Source organism: Miniopterus schreibersii (genome assembly GCF_964146895.1).
Source record: "Miniopterus schreibersii genome assembly, chromosome: 20".
NCBI lineage: Eukaryota > Metazoa > Chordata > Mammalia > Chiroptera > Miniopteridae > Miniopterus > Miniopterus schreibersii.
In genome coordinates this window covers 13,232,343-13,250,799 of record NC_138122.1, presented here as the reverse complement: position 1 = coordinate 13,250,799, position 18,457 = coordinate 13,232,343, and the positions used below count along the sequence as shown (strand labels likewise).

At 55.4% G+C, this 18,457-nt stretch overlaps 2 protein-coding genes and 2 long non-coding RNA genes across 4 annotated transcripts; 1 reads left to right on the top strand and 3 right to left on the bottom strand.

Annotated features, from left to right (window-relative positions):
- Positions 1-1,579: 1,579 nt before the first annotated feature.
- Positions 1,580-4,100, bottom strand: LOC308549967. The gene is made up of 3 exons (XR_013997822.1): positions 3,902-4,100; positions 2,614-2,683; positions 1,580-2,331 (listed from the first exon to the last, which is right to left on the bottom strand). It is a non-coding gene; the product is annotated as an uncharacterized lncRNA (long non-coding RNA).
- Positions 4,101-4,202: 102 nt separating this feature from the next.
- LOC308549916 lies at positions 4,203-8,014 on the top strand. Its single transcript, XR_013997815.1, has 3 exons — positions 4,203-4,659; positions 5,587-5,642; positions 7,920-8,014. It is a non-coding gene; the product is annotated as an uncharacterized lncRNA (long non-coding RNA).
- Positions 6,736-10,761, bottom strand: SDF2L1 (stromal cell derived factor 2 like 1). The gene is made up of 3 exons (XM_081123073.1): positions 8,588-10,761; positions 8,021-8,217; positions 6,736-7,144 (listed from the first exon to the last, which is right to left on the bottom strand). The coding sequence occupies exons 1-3, from the start codon at positions 8,772-8,774 to the stop codon at positions 6,863-6,865; spliced, it is 666 nt and encodes a 221-aa protein (XP_080979199.1). The 5' UTR covers positions 8,775-10,761; the 3' UTR covers positions 6,736-6,862.
- Positions 10,762-13,057: 2,296 nt separating this feature from the next.
- Positions 13,058-17,448, bottom strand: CCDC116 (coiled-coil domain containing 116). Its single transcript, XM_081122769.1, has 4 exons — positions 17,037-17,448; positions 15,769-16,317; positions 15,124-15,654; positions 13,058-13,962 (listed from the first exon to the last, which is right to left on the bottom strand). The coding sequence occupies exons 1-4, from the start codon at positions 17,106-17,108 to the stop codon at positions 13,246-13,248; spliced, it is 1,869 nt and encodes a 622-aa protein (XP_080978895.1). The 5' UTR covers positions 17,109-17,448; the 3' UTR covers positions 13,058-13,245.
- Between the last annotated feature and the right edge of the window lie 1,009 nt (positions 17,449-18,457).

The following is an 18,457-nucleotide window of genomic DNA, read 5'->3' as shown; positions in this document are numbered from 1 at the left end:
AGTCACCAGGGTGCCTAGAAAAGAGGTAGTTGTAGGATGGGACCTCACTCCCAGGGTGACCTTTCCTCTCCTAGCATATCCCTGGTCATGCCCCTGGTTACACAGTTTGGACTCTCCCCTGACCTTTCCTCCCCTGGCATTCCCTACTCATGTGGTAGACTCCCGTAGAGGAACAAGGGGCTGAAAAGTAGCCTCATATGACTCCCATACAAGCCTTCGCACAACCATTCCCTTAAGCATTAAGCCCTCAAGACAATGAGGTTCTGACCCGAATCTAATAATCTTAGGAACAAAGCCTCTGGTCTGTTGATGACAGTCTTGGTCAAACTAGAGATAAAATCTAGGCCTCAGTTGTGTTTCAGCTCCAGGCCCAGAAAAGCAGCAAAACCAAACACCATGGCTGAGGACTGGCTTTGATGACTAATGATCCCCTGGTGGGGGCTGACCAATCAATGGAGACCAGGACCCTGAGGAGACACTTCTGGAAAGCTGAGGAATATTCTATTAAGATCCTCCCCTGAGACCTCCAAGTAAAAGCTCTTAAAATGAAGGACCCAGAGTGCTCAAGCTTTCTCTCGAGTACGCCCTTGCCGTTCCCCCTCTCCTTCCCCAGGTGTGCTTTCTTAGCCTTTCTTTCTCCGAAGCTGCAAGGGTCTTTCTTTTGCCTCTGTAACTTGTTTCCTGAGTCCATACGGCCCAGCTGGCTCACTTCTTCCATGGCTTATTTCTTCCATAGCTCATTTCTTCTACCCCTGTGACTTTTAAATAAACTTTCACTTGTATTTGAGTCTTGGCTCTGAATTCCTTTTTAGCCAAACTCAAGGACTGAGGTCTAATATCTGGTACTGTTTCACAATTAACACCCCTTTACAGCCACTTCTTTGCTGTATACTCCCTGTTGCGTCTTCTACAGCATCTCCAGCTGCAACTTGCCTGTTTCAGAAGGTACTGTCTCCACCATACCATTTGGACCATCTTACTCACTTCTTGGTCCCAACCCAGAACTGCCTTAACAACCCTAACCTGCCTCTCAAACTCAGACCTCCCTTGGGTTCCAGACCCACATCCAGTGTCTGCTGGGGACATTTCTTGGGCATCTCACACTGAACACATCCAGATTGGCACACAGCTTTTTCTCCCCTCTCCTACTTGGTCAGTGGCTGATACCACCATTCACCCCAGCCACTGAGAGGCATGCAACCCTAGACTGTTTCCTCCCTGTCTCCTCCACACACCTTTCCCCAACCCTCTAAATCAGCCCTGAGCTCCATGGAGTGCACCTAAAAAGTTTAATGAGATTTTTCACCCCCTACCACCAAACCACCAGCCCTCTAGGCCTCAGCTCTCCCCATCATAGGAATTGGCATTCACTTCCTCCTGCTTTGAAGACACCCAAGGAGGAAGATCTGGCCTGTGTATTTGTCTAGGGTTGCAGGCAGATACACCTAGGTTCAAATATCCATTCTGCTTCCTGACCCGTGACTTAGTAGTATGTGCCTTTTCAAAAACAGGACAAGCATTCTCTGAGGGGTCAAAAAGATCCTTGATTAACCCTCCAATCATGTTATGCTAATATTACTTCATATTTATACATTTATTTGTATTTTTTAAAAGTGTAATAGGTCCCTCTCTATGCCAGGCACTGCCAAGAGATTAAAAAAAGACATGGTCCTTGCCCTCAGGGGTTCCCAATCTAATGACTTTGGCCACAGGGAGAACATTTCAATCTAACAGGTTCTGCTGGAGGGACAGTGGATGCTCTTGAACCCAGATAAGGCTTCCCCTAAAAGGGAACATTTAAACAGACCCCTGAGTCCACAAGCCTCACCAAGCAAGGGCTCCAGCCAGTGGGTGCAGAATCTGCACAGGAGTAAGGGTGGCCACCTCCAGTCATGGCACCTGGAGCCAAGGGAGAGGGTGGACAGGCCTGAGTCAGGTGGCCTTGGGATGAGGAACCCCAAGAGATGAGGCAAAGGAAGCAGGAGAGCATGTGTCATTGCCCCTCATCCATCCCATGGACACCAGGACTTCTACCCCCAGGATGGGGGTGAAACTGGTACCCCAATGTGCTCAGCCATGGTTGAGAGGTACTCCCAAATGCCCATCTAGAACCTGGGCTTCCTCTCAAGGAGAAAGGCTTGAATAACTGTCATAGGGCACATAACTGTCATTGTGCATTGTGTCAGGTCTTGATGGTGGAGGTGGCCCTGCCAGCATGCCTATGGCCAGGCACCTTGGCAGTTCAGCTCCAATCCCCCCAATTCCAGCTGTGAGGGTGGGCATGCCAGGCACCTCACAGTCCCTCCTGCAGGTTCAGGGCAGCATATCTCCCTGTAAGAAAATAAGAGGGTGCAGTTGGTGGGCATCACCTTCGGGCTTCATATCCCAAGGATACCTGCCCACCCCAAATAGCGCTGCTCCTGCTGAGAACCCAGGACATTGTTCCAGAGTCTGGTCCTCCCCAAGCCTTCAAGAAGGGCTTGGTCCAGTTCACCTCCACGGGGTCAAGGGTAAGCTGAGTCTGAGCCAGGCCCAGACAGACCCTCCATGCAAAGCAGTGGGCCTCTATTTTTTCTACAAGACCAGGACCAAACCCTGAGTTCCCAATCTTACCCAGGGTGCTGGTATGAAAGATCCTCTTCAAACCAGAGCTTTTCTCAATCCAGGGCCTCTGATTCTGCACCTGTCCAGTGGTGACCCAGATGGAGAGCTTAAGGGCAATCCCCCAGCTCTGCACTCACCTAATCCTCTGATGGAGGGTCCAGCCCAGCTCTGAACCAGTATCTAACTGCTGGGAGGTGGGCTGAGGCAGCAAAACTCCCTCTCCCCAGGTGCTGTGTGTAGTGGGCTGGACCTGACTGATGCCCTTTCATCATTGCACTGCTTCCCAGCGGCCCACAGTAGTGCAACAGGGAAAGAGTGTCAGGCAGGCCTGCCAGTGCCTGCCTCGCCTCTCCCGGTGGTCTGTCGGTGGGGAATCTCTCAGGCTAGGAATGCAGGCCCACTGGGGCGGGGCCTCTGCCTGGGGGAAGGGTGCCCTCTGACCCCAGAGGCCCAGGCCCGGCCAGGATCTCAAGTTTCCATGGAGAAGGGAGCCAGCAGGGCAGGGGGGAGGGGAGACCTGCAGGCCGAAGGGGCCCTGCCTGGGGAGGAGAAGGTGTGGGGGAGGGGGGTCCCCAAGGTTGGTCCCAGATGCCATGACAATATCATTGCACTGCTTCTCAGAGCACAGTAGTGCAACCTCGTCAGAGCACCTGCGGCCAGCAGGAGGGACCCCCTCCCCGAATACCCGTAGTGTGGGAAGCTCAATCGTGGGTGGTGGGGCTAAAGGCCCCGTCCTGGACATCAGGGCCGGGAGGGGGGATTTCAGCGGGGCTGAAGTCCTCTGGATCCTCAGGATCCCAGGGCACCCGGATCTTATTCAGCCCGCTCCAGATAGCGGTGGACGAGAGATCCTCAACTAAGGGGTAGCTCCAAACCCGGAGCGGGATCGGACGGGGGAGGGGGCACACACACAAAGGAGAGGGGCCCATCCTCCACCGCAGTCCGAAGCCCACTGACGCCCGAAGCTAGGGTGGGTACAGCCCGACGACCCTGCGCGCTCACCAGCCAGCGGCTCCGGGATAAGAGCGGCCCCACTTAGGGACGACGCGACCCTGCCAGCTCAGGCCCCCATACCCGGCCCCTGGCCCCCCAACTTGGGCTCTGCGTTCTGTCCCAACAGATTCGCTGCCCCAAGGCCCAGAGCGGCGCAGAGGAATGGGGGTGGGGATGGGGTTCCCGCCCTTCTGGAGTTCCCTGCCTGGAGAGAGCGCCCGGGGTTCGGGCTGCGCCCCTCCACACAGTTCCGCCGGGTAGGGCCGACCTGCCCGCTCCCCTCGCTTGGGACCCTGCTACTCACGCGGCGGGTGACCCCTTCCGCCCCTGGCCTGGGCATGACTCGGAAGGTTAGCGGGAGAGAGGTCCCGGTAGCCGTGCGTGCCAGTGGTCTCCACCAGGAGGACCCCGCAACCTCGTGGCGCCCTCTCGCCCGCCGGCTCCATCTTTATCCCGCTGACAGTCGGCGGGGCCGGGCCCCCAGCTCCTCAGCTTAACGCCGCGCTCATTGGTCGGCGCCGGCGCGGGGCTTCGCCTCCCGCACTCCTATTGGCTGATACCGGAGCGATTTCAAAATAGCCTCCGGGCCGGGATTGGCGGTGCCGCGGCCGAGTCTTCGGCTCTGAGGTTTTAACAATGAGTTCTACAAACACTTTCTCCCCATTCATAACTTATCAAAAGGAACTTTGCCCGCCTTTTCTCAGCTGCAGTGTTGGGGCGCTTTCTACCCGCGAGGACTAGAACACTTGGAAGTCAGTGGGGGGCGCCGGCCGCGCGGCTGAGCCCACGGAGGAGGGGGCTGCGACCCTTCGAAAATGCCCGCGGTGGAGCAGAGCTACGGGTCTGCTTCGTTTTGCTTGCTGATAGCGCTCCCTGTACCTCGCAGACGGGATATTCGACTGCGGCGGTCTTTCTGGCCGGGATAGCTCCCACCCCACTCTCCTATCACCCCCTCGCATCGTCCGGCTTGACCCGAGTGGAATTTGCCAGAAGCCACCCGGGTAGGCCTGGGCTGCGGAGACCAGGTCCTGGAACCCGTGGAACCTTGTGGATCTGTGGGAGGTACGGGGTGTCAGCTTGGGTCCCGGCGTGGTTGCGATCACGCATTGGATAAGCAATTGGATCACTTTGTGGATAAGCATTCATAAGTGCGGCCCCTGGCCCACTGGCCCTCGCATAGCTGTAGAGTGTGTGTGGGGGGGCGGAGGCAGAGTGCTTAGGTCTCCTCCTGTTTTATTTTCTCAATCCAATGGCTGAGAGCAAATGTTTTAGAGGCAGGCAGAACTAGGTTTGAATTTTTACGAACCTCGGTTGCCTCCTCTGCAAAATAAAGACAATAACTGAACTTGCTGTATAGGGTTACCGCCAGGAGCAAACGAGATGCTGTGTCAATCGTTGGCCTGGCGTCTGGCGCTTAGTGTTCAATAAATGAGAGCTCTGCTGCTGCTGCTGTGGTTTTAATTTTTGGTCTTGTCCTCAATTCTGCCCGGAGCCATCTTACCTGCTCCCACCTTGGTTTCCCACAGATTTCTACATGTGTGCACTGTTTGATTCTGTTCTTAACACTCTGCACTTATGTCTGTGGGGACTCTTATGGCCAGGAGGGGCCAGGGATGGACCAGAGTGCCCAGTTGGATGGGCAGAGTGTGGCCCACACTACTGGTGTCCTGCCCACAGCCCCAGGGCAATCCACACCACAGAAAGGAAGCCCCCTGCCAGACTCTTCCTCCGGGGTTTATTCTGGCTGTAGAATAAAGCCCTCAGGCACACTTCTCAATGTCCAGGGCAAGTGGGAAGTGTTGCAGAATAATTCCCCCACCCACCTAGCGGCCCTCAGCCAATGAGGGCAAATACTTTGGTTGGATAACTTTGATGTTTTTCCTACACTGGGTCCCAGAACTCCCCATGGAATTAAGCTCCAGTTGCCCACAAGGGTAATTTGCTCAACAGTGCAACCTTCACCGGCTGCCTCTCCTCCTTCTCTCACAGCCCCACTGTGAGGATCACCCCAGAAACGCTTGGACTGCCATCCTGTCTCAGGTCAGGTGAGTGATGGGAGAGGAATGTAGACTTGCAGACTGCTCAAGAAGTTTGAGCAGAGCAGGAGTGCAGTGGGGAGAGGGTGGGGAGTAATGGGCTTACATAGGACCCTCCTCCCCTCAGGCCTCAAAATTGGCTACAGCTTCTCCCACCCCTATAAGGCCAATTGATTTCTCAAATATAAAGTGCTCTGCCCACACTCCTCCAAGCCCCCTCCCAACCAGTTGCTACCCCTAGCCTCTCCTGGGACTCTTTTACACATTCAGGAAAATGGCGCCCTCTTCCCCAGCAGCAGCCTTAAGCCCCTACCCTCCCACACAGCCCCACCTGGGTGGAGTTTAGCCACGTCCAGGAAGCCTGTAATCTCTGCCACAACCTCTAGAGGTCACCCACAAGCCAGCAGAGCTGTTACCTTCATTAGCGCCCTCCTACTTATTGTTCCTGCCTTTAAGTTGTAATGCTTCACCCGACTAAATTGTGCCTCTTCTTCCAGGAAGTCTTCTCAGATCTATGCAGGTAGCAGTTCCTTGAAGTTCTCTTTCCACGCAATATATTTTGAAGTTTTCTTATCTCCTCAGGACCTTGGAAGGTCGTAGTTGGGGTCCGAGATTCCACAGGCTGGGGTGCATGGGGTGCCATTTACACCAAAAATGAGGGAGCCTGTGATGCTAATATCCAGCAGATGGGGCAGAGTCCTGGACTGGTGCTTGCTTAAAAACAAATGTCAAGGCTTTCACAACTGCTAGGGGAGAGGTGCCAGGAGAATAGGGGGGCCTCAAGGGGTAAAGGGTCTGGAGAGCTTGTACCTCATCCCTGCTGAAAAGAGTAGGGCTCCCACTCATCCTGCTGAGGCCCTGGATCCAGCTCTTAACAGGAAGGTTCATGATGCTCAGGGGTTGGAGAACAAGGGTCACTTGCCATCAGATAGTCTAAGGTTGACAGGGCAGTGTTGGAATGCATGGAAAAGCACCAAAAGGGTTTGGACAGGTTCAATTGTTCGACTGTGTGGGAAACAGCAGTTTTGCACTGAGGAAGAGATGGGGAACTAGGCCAGGGAGAGCTGGGACCTCCTGGTCACCCCCAGGCTCACTCCAAAACTATCACAGACCAACATTCTTTAATTAACAAAGGCACTTAAGAACCCCTACAAACCCAAAGTCTTCACCAAGAGTGGCCCTGCAGATGCCCTCACACTGCCACCCTCCCATCCACCCATCCATGGCACTCAGAGTTCATCATGACCTGCAGAGGGATCCACACTGGGCTTGATGAAGATGCCTTCCATGGCCTTCCATGTATTGTGTGTGTTGGCGCTGGGCATGCCGTGCACCTCATGCTGCCCACGGATGGGGCTCCCATATTGCTCGCCAGTGACAGACAGGAACACAGAGGTGCCCACGTGCTGGAAGCGCACGGTGGCCTCCCGCTCCCAGTGCTGCCCTGAGCAGCGCACCATCCACAGGTCAAGGTCGTCACCCTCACCGTCTTCCCCAAAGGCGCTCACCTCCTATGGGTTGGGGGGGGGCAGTAGTCACCACAGAGGGCACACTGAAACCCCTGTGGTCACTTGCCTGGCAGCAGCACTCACACTCACACCTAGGGCCTGGGCCTCAGGTTCTTCCCAGTACCCCTGAGCCTCAGTTTCCACAGCTGCAAAATGGGACAACACAACCCCTAGCCCCACTACCCAGTAGGAACTCCCCAACACAGGTTCTTCAAACACATGCAAACCCCACCCCACCTGTCTGGGTGGTGACCACTGTCCCCCACAGAGCCAAGGCCTCCTCTCTCCTCCACCATGTCCCCCTCCCCCCACCCTAACCCCTCTGATTCTCAATATAAAGTCCACAGGCTGACGGTCAAGGTCTCTACTTAGCTCATACTTTTTCTTTTAACAGCCCTCCAAAAGCACCCTCTTTTCCACACCCTAACTTCTCACCTTTCCTCCCCTCCCCTCTCCCTCCCCCCTCCCCAGTTCCTGTGAATTCCATGCACAAGCTCTTCCGCCAGCTGGGAAAGATGCTCTGCTCCTCTCTGTGGCCTAAAGGACTCCTACTCATCCTGCCAGAGCAAGCCTGAGTTCCTCCTCCCTGCGAGTTTCCCACCTCAAAAGCCATGTGGATCCCCCTCCAGGGTCCAACTCGCCCCCAGGAGTGGAGCTATCCAGCAGGATCAGATCACTCTTCCCTGTCCCATCTTTCCGCTGGACTGGCGGAGTCACCTGTGTCCCCAGAGGGGGAGCTCAGGAAACATTTCTGAATTGAAATTCCTATTTCACACAGGAAGCTGAGGCCCAGAGAAAGTGTGAGGAAGAGTGGGCTCTGTCCCCAGCCCCTCACACACACACCAGAAGCCTCTTCCGGGGCTGGGCAAGGGGGCTCACCTGGTTATTGGACAGCGGCGATGGGAAGTGGTGCGTGTGCAGGTTCTTGCCAGTGAGCACGTGTGTCAGCCTCACCGCCTGCCCGCAACGCACTGGGGACCCGCGCAGGCACCCGCCCTCCGAGCTGCCGCGGATGCGCCAGTAGCTATTCGCGTCGTCAGACGCCTCCACGCCGGTCACCGACTGTTGGCCGCTGCCTGAGGGCGACACCCCACCCCACCCCCGGGGTCGCCTTCAATCCCGGAACTCGTGACCCTCAGCCCGGACACCATAAACTTTCCAGGACAACCTCAACCCTGGCACCCCAACGGCCCACCCCAGCCCCCACCCTTGGTCCTCGGCTGCACTCCTAGTCCTTTGGCCCACAGCTCCCAGACGACCCTCCTTCGCTCCCAATATACCGACGACCCCCTCCAACTGTCAGCCCTTGTCCCCCCCGACCCCCTAATAACTGCAGCCAGACAACCCCAGACCCTTGGCCCGCAGACCCCCACGTTCACCCAGCCCTCAAACTCCCAGCCCCAGGCCCCGCCCCCTAGCGAAGCCCGGGTCCTAGGCCCCGCGCACCGGATCCGTATTTGACGTCGTGCGAGTGCAGCCGCACCCTGTGCTGCGTGTTAAACAGCTTCAGCACCGACCCGCAGGTCACGAGCCCCGCGCCGGTCTTGGCGGCACCGCTGCCGAGCACCAGGAGCGCCAGCAGTAGCCCCAGCAGCGCTGCTCCAGCAGCTCGGCCGCGTCCAGCGCTCCACATCGCCCCAGCCGGGCTCCGCCAGCTCGGATCCTTGAGCCGCTTCCGTCTCCGCAGCCGGCCAATCCGGCTTTGACAGAGTCCACCGCGGCAGCCAGTCGTGGGTCTGCACGGCGTTCCTCCTACCCTACCATTGGGTCGCCGCGGAGAGGACCCTCCCCCCAGCCTTCGAGAGCCGCTGCTGGGAGGGAGCTGGAGACACGAGGAGGGTTTTGATTGGTCCACGCTTCCGAGGACTCACCAATGAGCACGAAAGGAAGGCTGGTGCGGCTCCATGCTGTGGGAGAGCTGCCTGGGAGCAGCTGTAGGTGAGGGCTCCCCAACCAGCCCCCTTTGAATTCCTGTTCATGAAGCTCCTTCACCCCAGATCCCCGAGCCCTCAGTCATGGCCTCTCCCCTCAGACCCTGGGTTCGCAGCTGCAGGGTCTTGAGGTTGCTCGACCACTAAGTTTTGTGGTCACAAAGTCGACAGATCTCAGACACTGAATCACCTGGCCCTTCAGTTCCCGGACCCAGGGATTAAATAATCCCCCAGTCACTTGGTCATTGTCCCCTCTCTAACATTGGGTCACCTCCCTGGACCCTGGGGTTTCTGAATTCACATAGCATCTCACCCACTCCTTCCATGACACTACTGCCACTGGGCAGCAGATGGCAGCAGGGAGCTGTGGTGGTTGGCACAATGGCATGTTCTCCCCAGAAAGCCCCAGAGCTGTCTTAGGAAACCAGAGCCCCGGTAGAAAGTGACTGTAGAAACCAAGCCTCGGTGAATGTGTGTCCCAGGTTTCTGACATGCATGGGTCCCAGTCTCACTGCCTTCTCAGAGGGCTGTCAGCTCGGTCTTCAAGAGTGGGAAACTTACACCCCTGCTTATCTACCCATTAGTGAAACATTCTGACATTGACTTCACTCCAGGCCCTGTGCTGAAGCCACCCGGGAACTGGCTCTGGGCTACATTAACCAATAGGCTGAATACCCATGCACTTGGGCACCAGCAAAGCAGGGAGAAAAGTTCATGTTTAATTAACTCATCCAGAATTTCACATTCAGAAAATTCAGAGTAGAGCCACTTTAATTACAGCAACATGTTATTTTGGGGATTTCGTGCTTAATATTGTTTTTACTTCAAATTATTTATGGGATAGTGCACCTCCATCTTTCTAGCACTTAAGAGTGTCTAAATTGCTAAAAGTCTGCCTTGGATTTGACAGATCCTACACTTGAGGGGCCTCCAGTCCAGGGTGGAGGGGTTAAAGTACAATCTGGGAAGCAATGGATGTGTCCTGTTGCCCATACCAACCAACACCTCAAACTTAATATGTCCAAAGCAGAATTCCAGGTCTCCTCTCTCAAACTACCTCCTACCCCCTGCCAGGTTTCCACATCCCAGTAATGGCACCTCCAGTCACCAGTTGCTCAAACCCAAAACTTGGGATTCATCTTTGATTCCTCTCTTTACGGCACTCATATCTAATCCAACACTGGCTCCAAAACAGATTGTGAGGCAACTCTCCTGCATCCCTCATCAGCACCCTAATCCAAGCCACCTCTCTTCCCCTCCAGATATCTACCACCACATCCTGATTTCCCTGCTTCTGATACTCTGGCCCCTCCAAGACATTCTCCACACAGGAAAGTGACTTAGGCATTAAAAAGTATAAATCAGATCATTCCAGGCACTTGCAGAAGGAGACAGCTGTCAAAAAGGAAAGTGTTCATCATTCTTTTTGCTCCCTTTTCCTGTTTCTCTCTGGAAATTGAATGACATTCCCTGAGTTAGTACAAGCAACTTCTTCGGGGTCACTGGAATGAAGGTCATGGTCCCAATAACACAACCCTCAAATATACAAGATTTTTTCATTCCCCAATGTCATATTTGTGGGTGTCTATGGCTGCAATAGACTGTATTTCTAGGCTTATTAATGAAGCAAACCCCTAGTTGGAATAAAAAGCATTTTAAGAGAGATATTTTATAATTCAGTTATATGCTAAATGATCAACCTAGTGTATGGCCAGTTTTATAAAAAAATTGCTTGTTTCAAAACAGTGTATTTCTTTTGTGTTGGGTGGGCTCAGGGTTCAGTATATGTCTGAATAGTCAAGCTTCTTGAGTGTTTTGCAATCTCTTGTTTTTTAATCCTTACCTGAGGATATTTTTCCCATTGCTTTTCAGAGAGAGTGGGTGGGAGAGAGAGAAACATTGATGTGATAGAGACAAATCGATTGGTTGCCTCCCACACACTCCCCGACCAGGGCCAGGGATCGAACCCAAGACCCTTCAGTCTGCGGGCCAACACTCTAACCACTGAGAAAACCAGCCAAGGCTGAACTCTTGTTCTTCTACTGAGCAAGTTTATAATAATTACCCCACTCTAGAAGTGAATTATAAAAAAAATAGCCCTGGCCAGGTGGCTCAGTCGGTTGGAGCATTGTCCTGTACACCAGAAGGCTTCAGGTTCCATTCCCAGTCAGGGCACATGCCTAAGTTGTGGGTTCGATCCCCAGTCAGGGCATATATGGGAGGCAACCGATCTATGTTTCTTTCTCACATTGATGCTTCTCTCTCTCTCTCAAATCAGTTTTTAAAACCCCCCACCACATATCCTTGGGTAAGGATAAAAAATATAAAATAAAACCCAGCATCATAACAAATGGTTTGGAGCCACTTAAGTCTCAGAGTGGTTTCTTACACAGCAACAGACACCTGGAACAGGAGCTAAGGTCAGGTGTCTCTAGTACCATGTGCCAATGGTTCCCAAAGAGAAGGGTCTGCTCCCACCCCAGGACAGTCCCTGGACATGTACCTCTGAGGCTGAGGTAGCGATATGTTCAATTCTCCCTTGAGGACTTAGCAGTGGGACCTGGGAAGTTGGTGGATATCACAGCAGCTGCTCTCAGAATCTTAGGGCTCCCCTTCTTGGCTCCCTCCTGCCATCAGGATTTCTTGCCTCTCTGGAGAGGGGTGGAAGATGGCTACACTTCACCATCCATGCTTGTCTTCAGCCATCAGTGCAAACTGAACCAGAGGCTCTCACTGCATCCCCATTGCAGTCTCCTGGGAAAGAACCTTACTGGCCTAGCTTGGACTGGAGATTGTGGCCCCACACTATGGTGGTGGTGGTAGTGGGTGGCCTCAGGGAATAGGTCTTATGGGCTGAACGTGTTCCCTAAAAGATCCTACCAAAAGAGCTCTGTGGAAAAATGGGTCCTTGACCCACCCCCCGACCTTAGGACTCCGGTCCCTCTGACTGGCAGTGGAGTAAGCTCTTCCCCCGAAGTTGTAAGATGTGGGTTGTTGTGCGGAAGGTCCTCCCTCCCAGCTCCAGAGGAAGCTCTACAGTTGCTGTGTCCTTACCCGGGGACCACTGACCATGGTCAGGCTGGGTTGAGCAGGCCAGGCCTCTCTGCACCCAGGTGGGCTCCAGGGGGAGGCGTGAGACACCCCCTGCATGGTGAGGCAGCGTGGAGCATCTTCACGTGTTCTCTCAACCATGGAAAAAGGGTGGTGAGGGGAGAGGTTGCGCTGGTCCCTGGGCAAAGATGCCTGAACAGGGGCACAAACAGGCTGCCCTAAGAAGGCAGAGGGAAGGAGGGTGCTGAACTGGTGGCACAGGAAAGCCAGAAGCCCCAGGAGAACCTTGGAGATGAGATCTGCTGGGCCTACAGACCCTTCTGGAGAAAGTAGCTCTGCCCAGCACCACTAAAATAAGGGTAGTCATGTGGCCAACTTGGGGCAGTCAGTCCACAGCTTAACCAAATAGCAGCCCCCATGTGGCTTGGCATAGAACCCCCAGATTCAGGAGTTGAAGGTAGGAAATACAAATTACGAAAATTACGAAGACAGGTGGCTGTGGAACAGCAGGAAAGGGTGGTTCCTCAGTCAGAATGTGAGGGTGTGGCATGTCACAGGGAGGAGGGAGCTGCCCTGGCAGAGGAGCAGCCCTCTGGAAGCAGAAGCCGTGATGCACAGGAGTTGTGATGTAGGAGCACCAATGACCCAGCGAGGCCTGAAGAGCCAGGAAGCTGAAGACTGGAGTACAGAAACCCACGAACAGGGATGTGTGTTCAACAGAGCACGTGCGGTCACAGGGTCAGAGCACTGCCAGCTGTCATGAAAGCCAGCTGCGGCCAGGCCTGGCCCGCTGGAGGTGCTGTCCAAGGACAGGTGAGCAGATGCGTGAACGGGAGGCTGAAACCTCCAGACAAGAAAACTGTGCTCCATCAACAGAAGCTTTATTTTTCCTGTTGGCTCTCTCGAGAAGCCAAGCAGAGCTTCTTGTGGGCATTTAGCCCATTCCAGCCTCTGCTCAGGGCAGGGGCCGGCTGGGGGGCAGCATTTCCCTGGGGCAGGAGAAAGAGTAGGGGATCCAGAGCTTGGTTCAGCTTAGGGGGGCCTTGGAGAATCTCCAGGGCCATCTAAGGAGTGGCTGATCTCTGCCTACACTTGAGGCTCGGGGTGCCGTGGGTCTCACGCTCATCCCCCCAAACTTTCGTAGTCCTTGTCCTCACTCTGGTCCTTGTCATCTTCCTCCGCATCCTCAATGCTCTGGCTCTCCCCCACGTCCACTGCTTGCTCAGACTGGTGAGAGCCGTCAGTGCTGTAGCATGTGGAGAGCGTGGGCTCCAACACGTTCACGGGCTCTTGCTCCTCAGCTGTACTTTTCTCCTGAGGGGTGGGAAGCTCGGGACCTGGCAATTCAGAGTGGAGGGAGGGCTCCTCGGCCACCTTCTGATCCGTGACAATGGCTGGCGTGGACGACATGGAGGGGGCCTCTGTGCTGTGCTGGGAGGTATCTTGGTTGCTGGTGTCCTGGTGGGAGACAGTGTGCTGGGAGGTACTGTGCTGGGGGACGCCATGCTTGGAGGCCTGCAGAGATATCTGCCGGGCCCATTGGGCCTCCTCCAGCTTTTGCAGCAGGCAGTTCCAGTTGACCTCTGAGGACAGGCAGATGTGGGAGCCTTTCACTTTCTTGAAGCCCAGCAAGAGGTCGAGGAGGGTCTCGGTGATGGGGAAGGAGATAAGGCCCAGCCGCTTGTTGAGGTTCCTCTCAAACTTGTACTTGCAGACAAGCAAGGAGACAGCCTGATCCATCAAATCGTTGACAAGCTCCTCTAACCAGGGGGTGGAGAGGTGGGACGTGGACTTGGAGGAGATGGAGGGCAGTGTCATCTTCTTCATGTAATTGGGGCTCTGTGCAGCAGCCAGGGAGGGAAAGGGAGACAAGTCATGCCACTCTTGCTGCCCTGGGATTCCCCTCACACCCAGAGTACCCTAAATGTCACCCACATGGACACCATGCCTGTCATACTAAGGGTATGGCCTTGACACATCTGCTCTGCTGTCCTGCTCAACAGCTGAGTACAGGTCCTGCATGTGGGCCAACCCTCACACTTATCACACTTATCACACCAGCCACACCAGTCAGGCCCAAGACAAAGCTGGTGACTAGTCACATTGCCAGCCAAACTGGAGCCTGGACAATCTAGGTTCCAGCAGGTCTTGCCCAGGCCAAGGTTCAGAGGAGGGAAGTATGCCTGGGTCTTGATGGATAAGAGAGGGTCTGGGGCTGTGCTGGAGACCCACCAGGGTGAAGCCACCTACATCTTCCCCATACCCTTCCTGGTCAACTCCCTGTCATCAGCGCAGATACACTGAAGCCCTGTTCTAGGCAGCAGGACCAGAAGGTACTAGACCTAGGATTCAGGGCCCCACTCTGGCCTCAGGCTGCTGTCCACAAGGAACAGGACCCTCCCCACATGGAGGGCCTGAGATTCACATGCAAATGTTAAAAAAATACCCAGAATTAAAAATAGCCTTTATTCATCTTTGACAACACTGGCAGTAACTAGGCCAGGGTTCCTAGTCCCCATCAGCCTGTCCCCTGCTCAGGTGGTTTCCATAGTACTGGGCAAGAGACCTAAACCATGGGCACCTGCCAGTGCCAGTGGCTGCTAGGAATGGTGGCTGAAGGGGCCTCTCCCTTGCAAACTTGTCCCTAAACCCCCCAGCCCCACGCTTAAAGAGGTTGTCTCCGGACACAGTGGAGTGATGGGGAGAACTTCCTTACCAAGGAGGCAAGTGGTGAGGACACAGGGAAGTGGTGGGAGGAAAAAGGGCAGGGGGAGGCATGCAGAGGAGCTGTGACTTGGGTGAGGTGGGTCTGGCTGGACACTTCCACCTTGATCCTGGGGGAGGGCAGGGTGAAGTGTAGGCTCCACCAGGGTTGGCCCTTTGGCTGGAGTTCAGGGGCCCAGGAAAAAACATGGGTGGTCTCTGTTCTTTGGGGTCCTGGTCAGGTGCCTCCTGCCTGGGATGGGGTGAAGGAACCTTGGGCTCTTCTCTGGGTATCACCTGGAGCCTAAATCTGGTGGTCCCTTGGGGATTAGACATGGAGGAACCATCTTCCTTCAGCTTGCCCCGTGTTCTGGACTTGGTGTTCTTTCTTCCACCCATCTTGACACTGGAGGTTGTGGTGGGGGCCGTATCATCAAAGGACTCCTCCCCTTCAGCAGGTGTGGCCCGCTTAGAGCCTGGTGTGTCTTCTGAATTGGGCTCCCATTCTGATGGGAAGAGAGGGCAGCCATTCTGGCAGACAGCACAACTGAGCTTGTCCACAGCCTGGCTGACTACACTCTGCAGGGCAGGGAAGAGTTGGTGCTTGGCCAGGAGGTCTAGGGTCCGATGGGGCTCACGGAGCGAAGAGTAGCCAGGCAGGTCTGGCTGGCTCAGCAAGGACTTGATCTCCTTGTTGAACTCTCTCTTGAGGAAGGTCAGCTCTCTCTCTCCAAGCCCCGGCTCTGATGCTTCGGTTGTGCCCAAGCTTGAGGCCAGCGAATCCCACAGCAGGGAGTCTCTCTGGGAGCAGAATTGCCCCAGGCGTTTCTACAGAGAGAGGGGGATTCTCAGAGGTGTCCAGGAACAGCCAAGCCAGGCATGACCCTGGGCTCTGGGCTAAGCTCCATCCTACCTACCCCAGGCCATGGCCCCACATCTCACCCCTCTGTTCTCCAGCTGCAGCAGCCGTTTGAGGCTCTTCTCCTGCAGAAATTTGTCCCTTATGGGTGGCAGTGGGCCCAAGCCGGGGTAGCCCAGGTTGCTGTCCTGGCAGCCAGCTGTGATACTGCTATGTGAGTCGGACAAGGAGCTGGAGCAGGATGGGTAGTTGTTGGGGTGCCCAACACAGAGGTTGGGCCGGACATGGTGCCGGTGCACAGTACTGAGGCTAGGCCGGGCACGCACCCGCCGCCCACCCCTCGGCACCTCCACTGGATCCTGCACCTCCACCAGGGGCACCCCAGTCTCTGTCTTCATGGTAGCCATGCGCTCAGTTGCTTCCTCCACCACCCTCTGCAGGCTGTCCAGCACCTGGCCCTCGACAAGAAAATCCAGGAAGCTACCAAATGGTGGAGGGCCCCTCGAGTTTCTTCGATGGCTGCGAGGCCCTGAGCTGCCCGAAGGACCACACATTGTTGGCGGGTGTGGTATGCGGCCCAGCTTGGAGGTCTGCCCCATTTCCGGGAACACTGGCTTCTTAGGTGGCTGCACCTAGCAGACAGGCATGTCACAGTGGGCAGGAATGCCCCAGAGGAGGAGGGATCCCTGGGGTCCTCCTAAAGTACCAGGAGCTAGGTGGAGAGTGGGCAGCGGAAGGAACTGTGTTTTGGAGTCAGGTAGCCCTGTGTTTAGATCATGATTCTGCCACCTTCAGGCTGTGTAACTATGTGCACAATGGCCCATCTTGAGATCAAGTTTCCTCTTCTGCAAAGTGGGGTCTATTTAGGATTGCTCTGAGCTTCCCTGACCTGTACATTTCACGTACACAAGCCCTGGCCTGGAAATCTGAAGACCCACTTCTGCCCTCACACAGGGTGTGAATGGGTGATCACAAACCCCCTCTGAGTCCCACTTGGGCTCCTCATCTGTCTGTAGAGCAGGCCAGCCCTGTTCCACTGCTGGGCTGCACAGACCCCCTGAGGTCCTGAACCCTGCACACCCCACAGCTACTTCTGCAACTTGAGTCCTAAGCCCTGAGTAGACTCCATGATCCCACTCCGGCGGGGTCTATTAAGCTCCTCCCAGGCCTCTGGAAGTCATGGGGACACAGGATGAAACTGAGGGTGACTAGGGTCAGAGCAGTGGTCAAGGAGATAAGGACGTCATTAAGGGGCCCAATGAGAAAGGGATGTTGTGATCTGGGGTACCGAAGCTGGTGAGGAACATCATGGGGTCGGGCCCTAGAGCCTGGCCCTGCGGGGCACACTTACCCGGGCCCGGTGCGTGATGTGCCCGGCCTCATCGTCCGCAAAGTATCCCGAGTGGTGGCGGCAGCTGGTCATGATGTGGGTACACCGGTCCGCTGCCAGCCTTCCTCTCTCCTTGGTTTTGTCGTGCAGCCGCGGATTCCTCTCCGCGCTGGGCGGGGAGATGGCGTCAGAATGTCCTCAGGGTTCCATAGGTTCGAGTCTCCGTCCGTCTGTTGGACACTGCGTCGGTGGCCCAGGGGTCCACAGGTCCCTCTCCACCCCCGCCCCAGGTCCCTCACGCGTCTGGCCCTTCCCTGCTCGGAGACCCCTGGGCGTCTGCGTCCACGTCCACGTCCAGAATCGTCGGGGGTGGAGTCCCTGAGGACGTCCTTATCCTGTCTCTGACCATGTCCAACCCTCTCCCCTCCCAGACCCCGGGCGTCCTGGCGTCTGTCCCCCGAGGAACCCACAGGCTCACCAGAGTTGGCGCCTCGCCGGGCGCCAGCCAGTACAATCTGCGCCCGCTGGAGGGCAGCGCGACTGTGCTCTGAGTAGCCCGGAGACCACCCCGCTTGCTCATTTGCATGCGGCATCTTGATTGGCTGTCGACGGGCGCTCTTTCTCTAGCTCCCCCGACACAAAGGTTGTGGGCGGGGCCCACATTGGCCCCTCCCCTATTTCCTCCGGCTCTGCCACTCCCAAGTTTGGAGCTGCGAGTGAGAGGCTGTGATCCCTCCTCCATATCTGCCCTGAGGGGAGCCTAAGGGACAAAGTCAAAGTCTCCTCTGGTGACACAAGCACATTCTTCGGCTCCCCTCAGGACCCTGCGTCGTCCTGGGCCTCCTGCTCTTCTTTCCAGTATCCTCCTCTCGCCCAGTGTGGACAACCCCAGGGTCTGTCTCGAGCCCTCTTCCTTCTGCAGTCCGCCTGAGCGCAGTGGAAAGAGTCCTGGCTCTCATTCCCACATCCAGCTTCAATTCCCCCTCTGCTGTTTCCTGCCTGTAGACTCAACCTCTGTGATCCTCTGCTCCTCCTCTATAAATGGAATTGAATGTCCTCCCACATGAGAGTATGGAGATTAAATTTTCATACAACACACCCCGCACCCCATTTGATCCCCATATAGCTTTGCCTCTTCTCCCCCTCTGCCTGGTAAACTCCTCAAGCAGTCCCCCTCCCAGGTGTCCCGTCTCAGAGAAGTCTTCCTAAAAGACTCACCCACCTTTTCCCAAACAGAATGATCGCAAACTCTGTCCCAGATTCTGCCACACTTTGTTACTTATTTGTCTACCAGATGGCCTCCTTGGAGGTAGGAACTGAGGCACTCACCCATGATATCTTATATTTCTAATACCACTAGTAGTACTAAAATAGATGCTCAATAAATGTCAATTCCCTCCTTCCAATCTTCGGACACTCAGGACCCTTGGCCTTTCCAGGAT

What these genes read in the sequence shown, in the direction of transcription:
- SDF2L1 (XM_081123073.1), bottom strand. Translation starts at nt 8,774, where the DNA reads ATGTGGAGCGCTGGACGCGGCCGAGCTGCTGGAGCAGCGCTGCTGGGG. An exon ending in CGACGTCAAATACGGATCCG is followed by an intron (nt 8,218 to 8,587) that starts GTGCGCGGGGCC and finishes TGTCGCCCTCAG; the next exon opens with GCAGCGGCCAACAGTCGGTG. An exon ending in CGCCGCTGTCCAATAACCAG is followed by an intron (nt 7,145 to 8,020) that starts GTGAGCCCCCTT and finishes CCCAACCCATAG; the next exon opens with GAGGTGAGCGCCTTTGGGGA.
- CCDC116 (XM_081122769.1), bottom strand. Translation starts at nt 17,108, where the DNA reads ATGACCAGCTGCCGCCACCACTCGGGATACTTTGCGGACGATGAGGCC. An exon ending in ACATCACGCACCGGGCCCGG is followed by an intron (nt 16,318 to 17,036) that starts GTAAGTGTGCCC and finishes CCTGTCTGCTAG; the next exon opens with GTGCAGCCACCTAAGAAGCC. An exon ending in CCACCAGATTTAGGCTCCAG is followed by an intron (nt 13,963 to 15,123) that starts GTGATACCCAGA and finishes GCTGCTGCACAG; the next exon opens with AGCCCCAATTACATGAAGAA.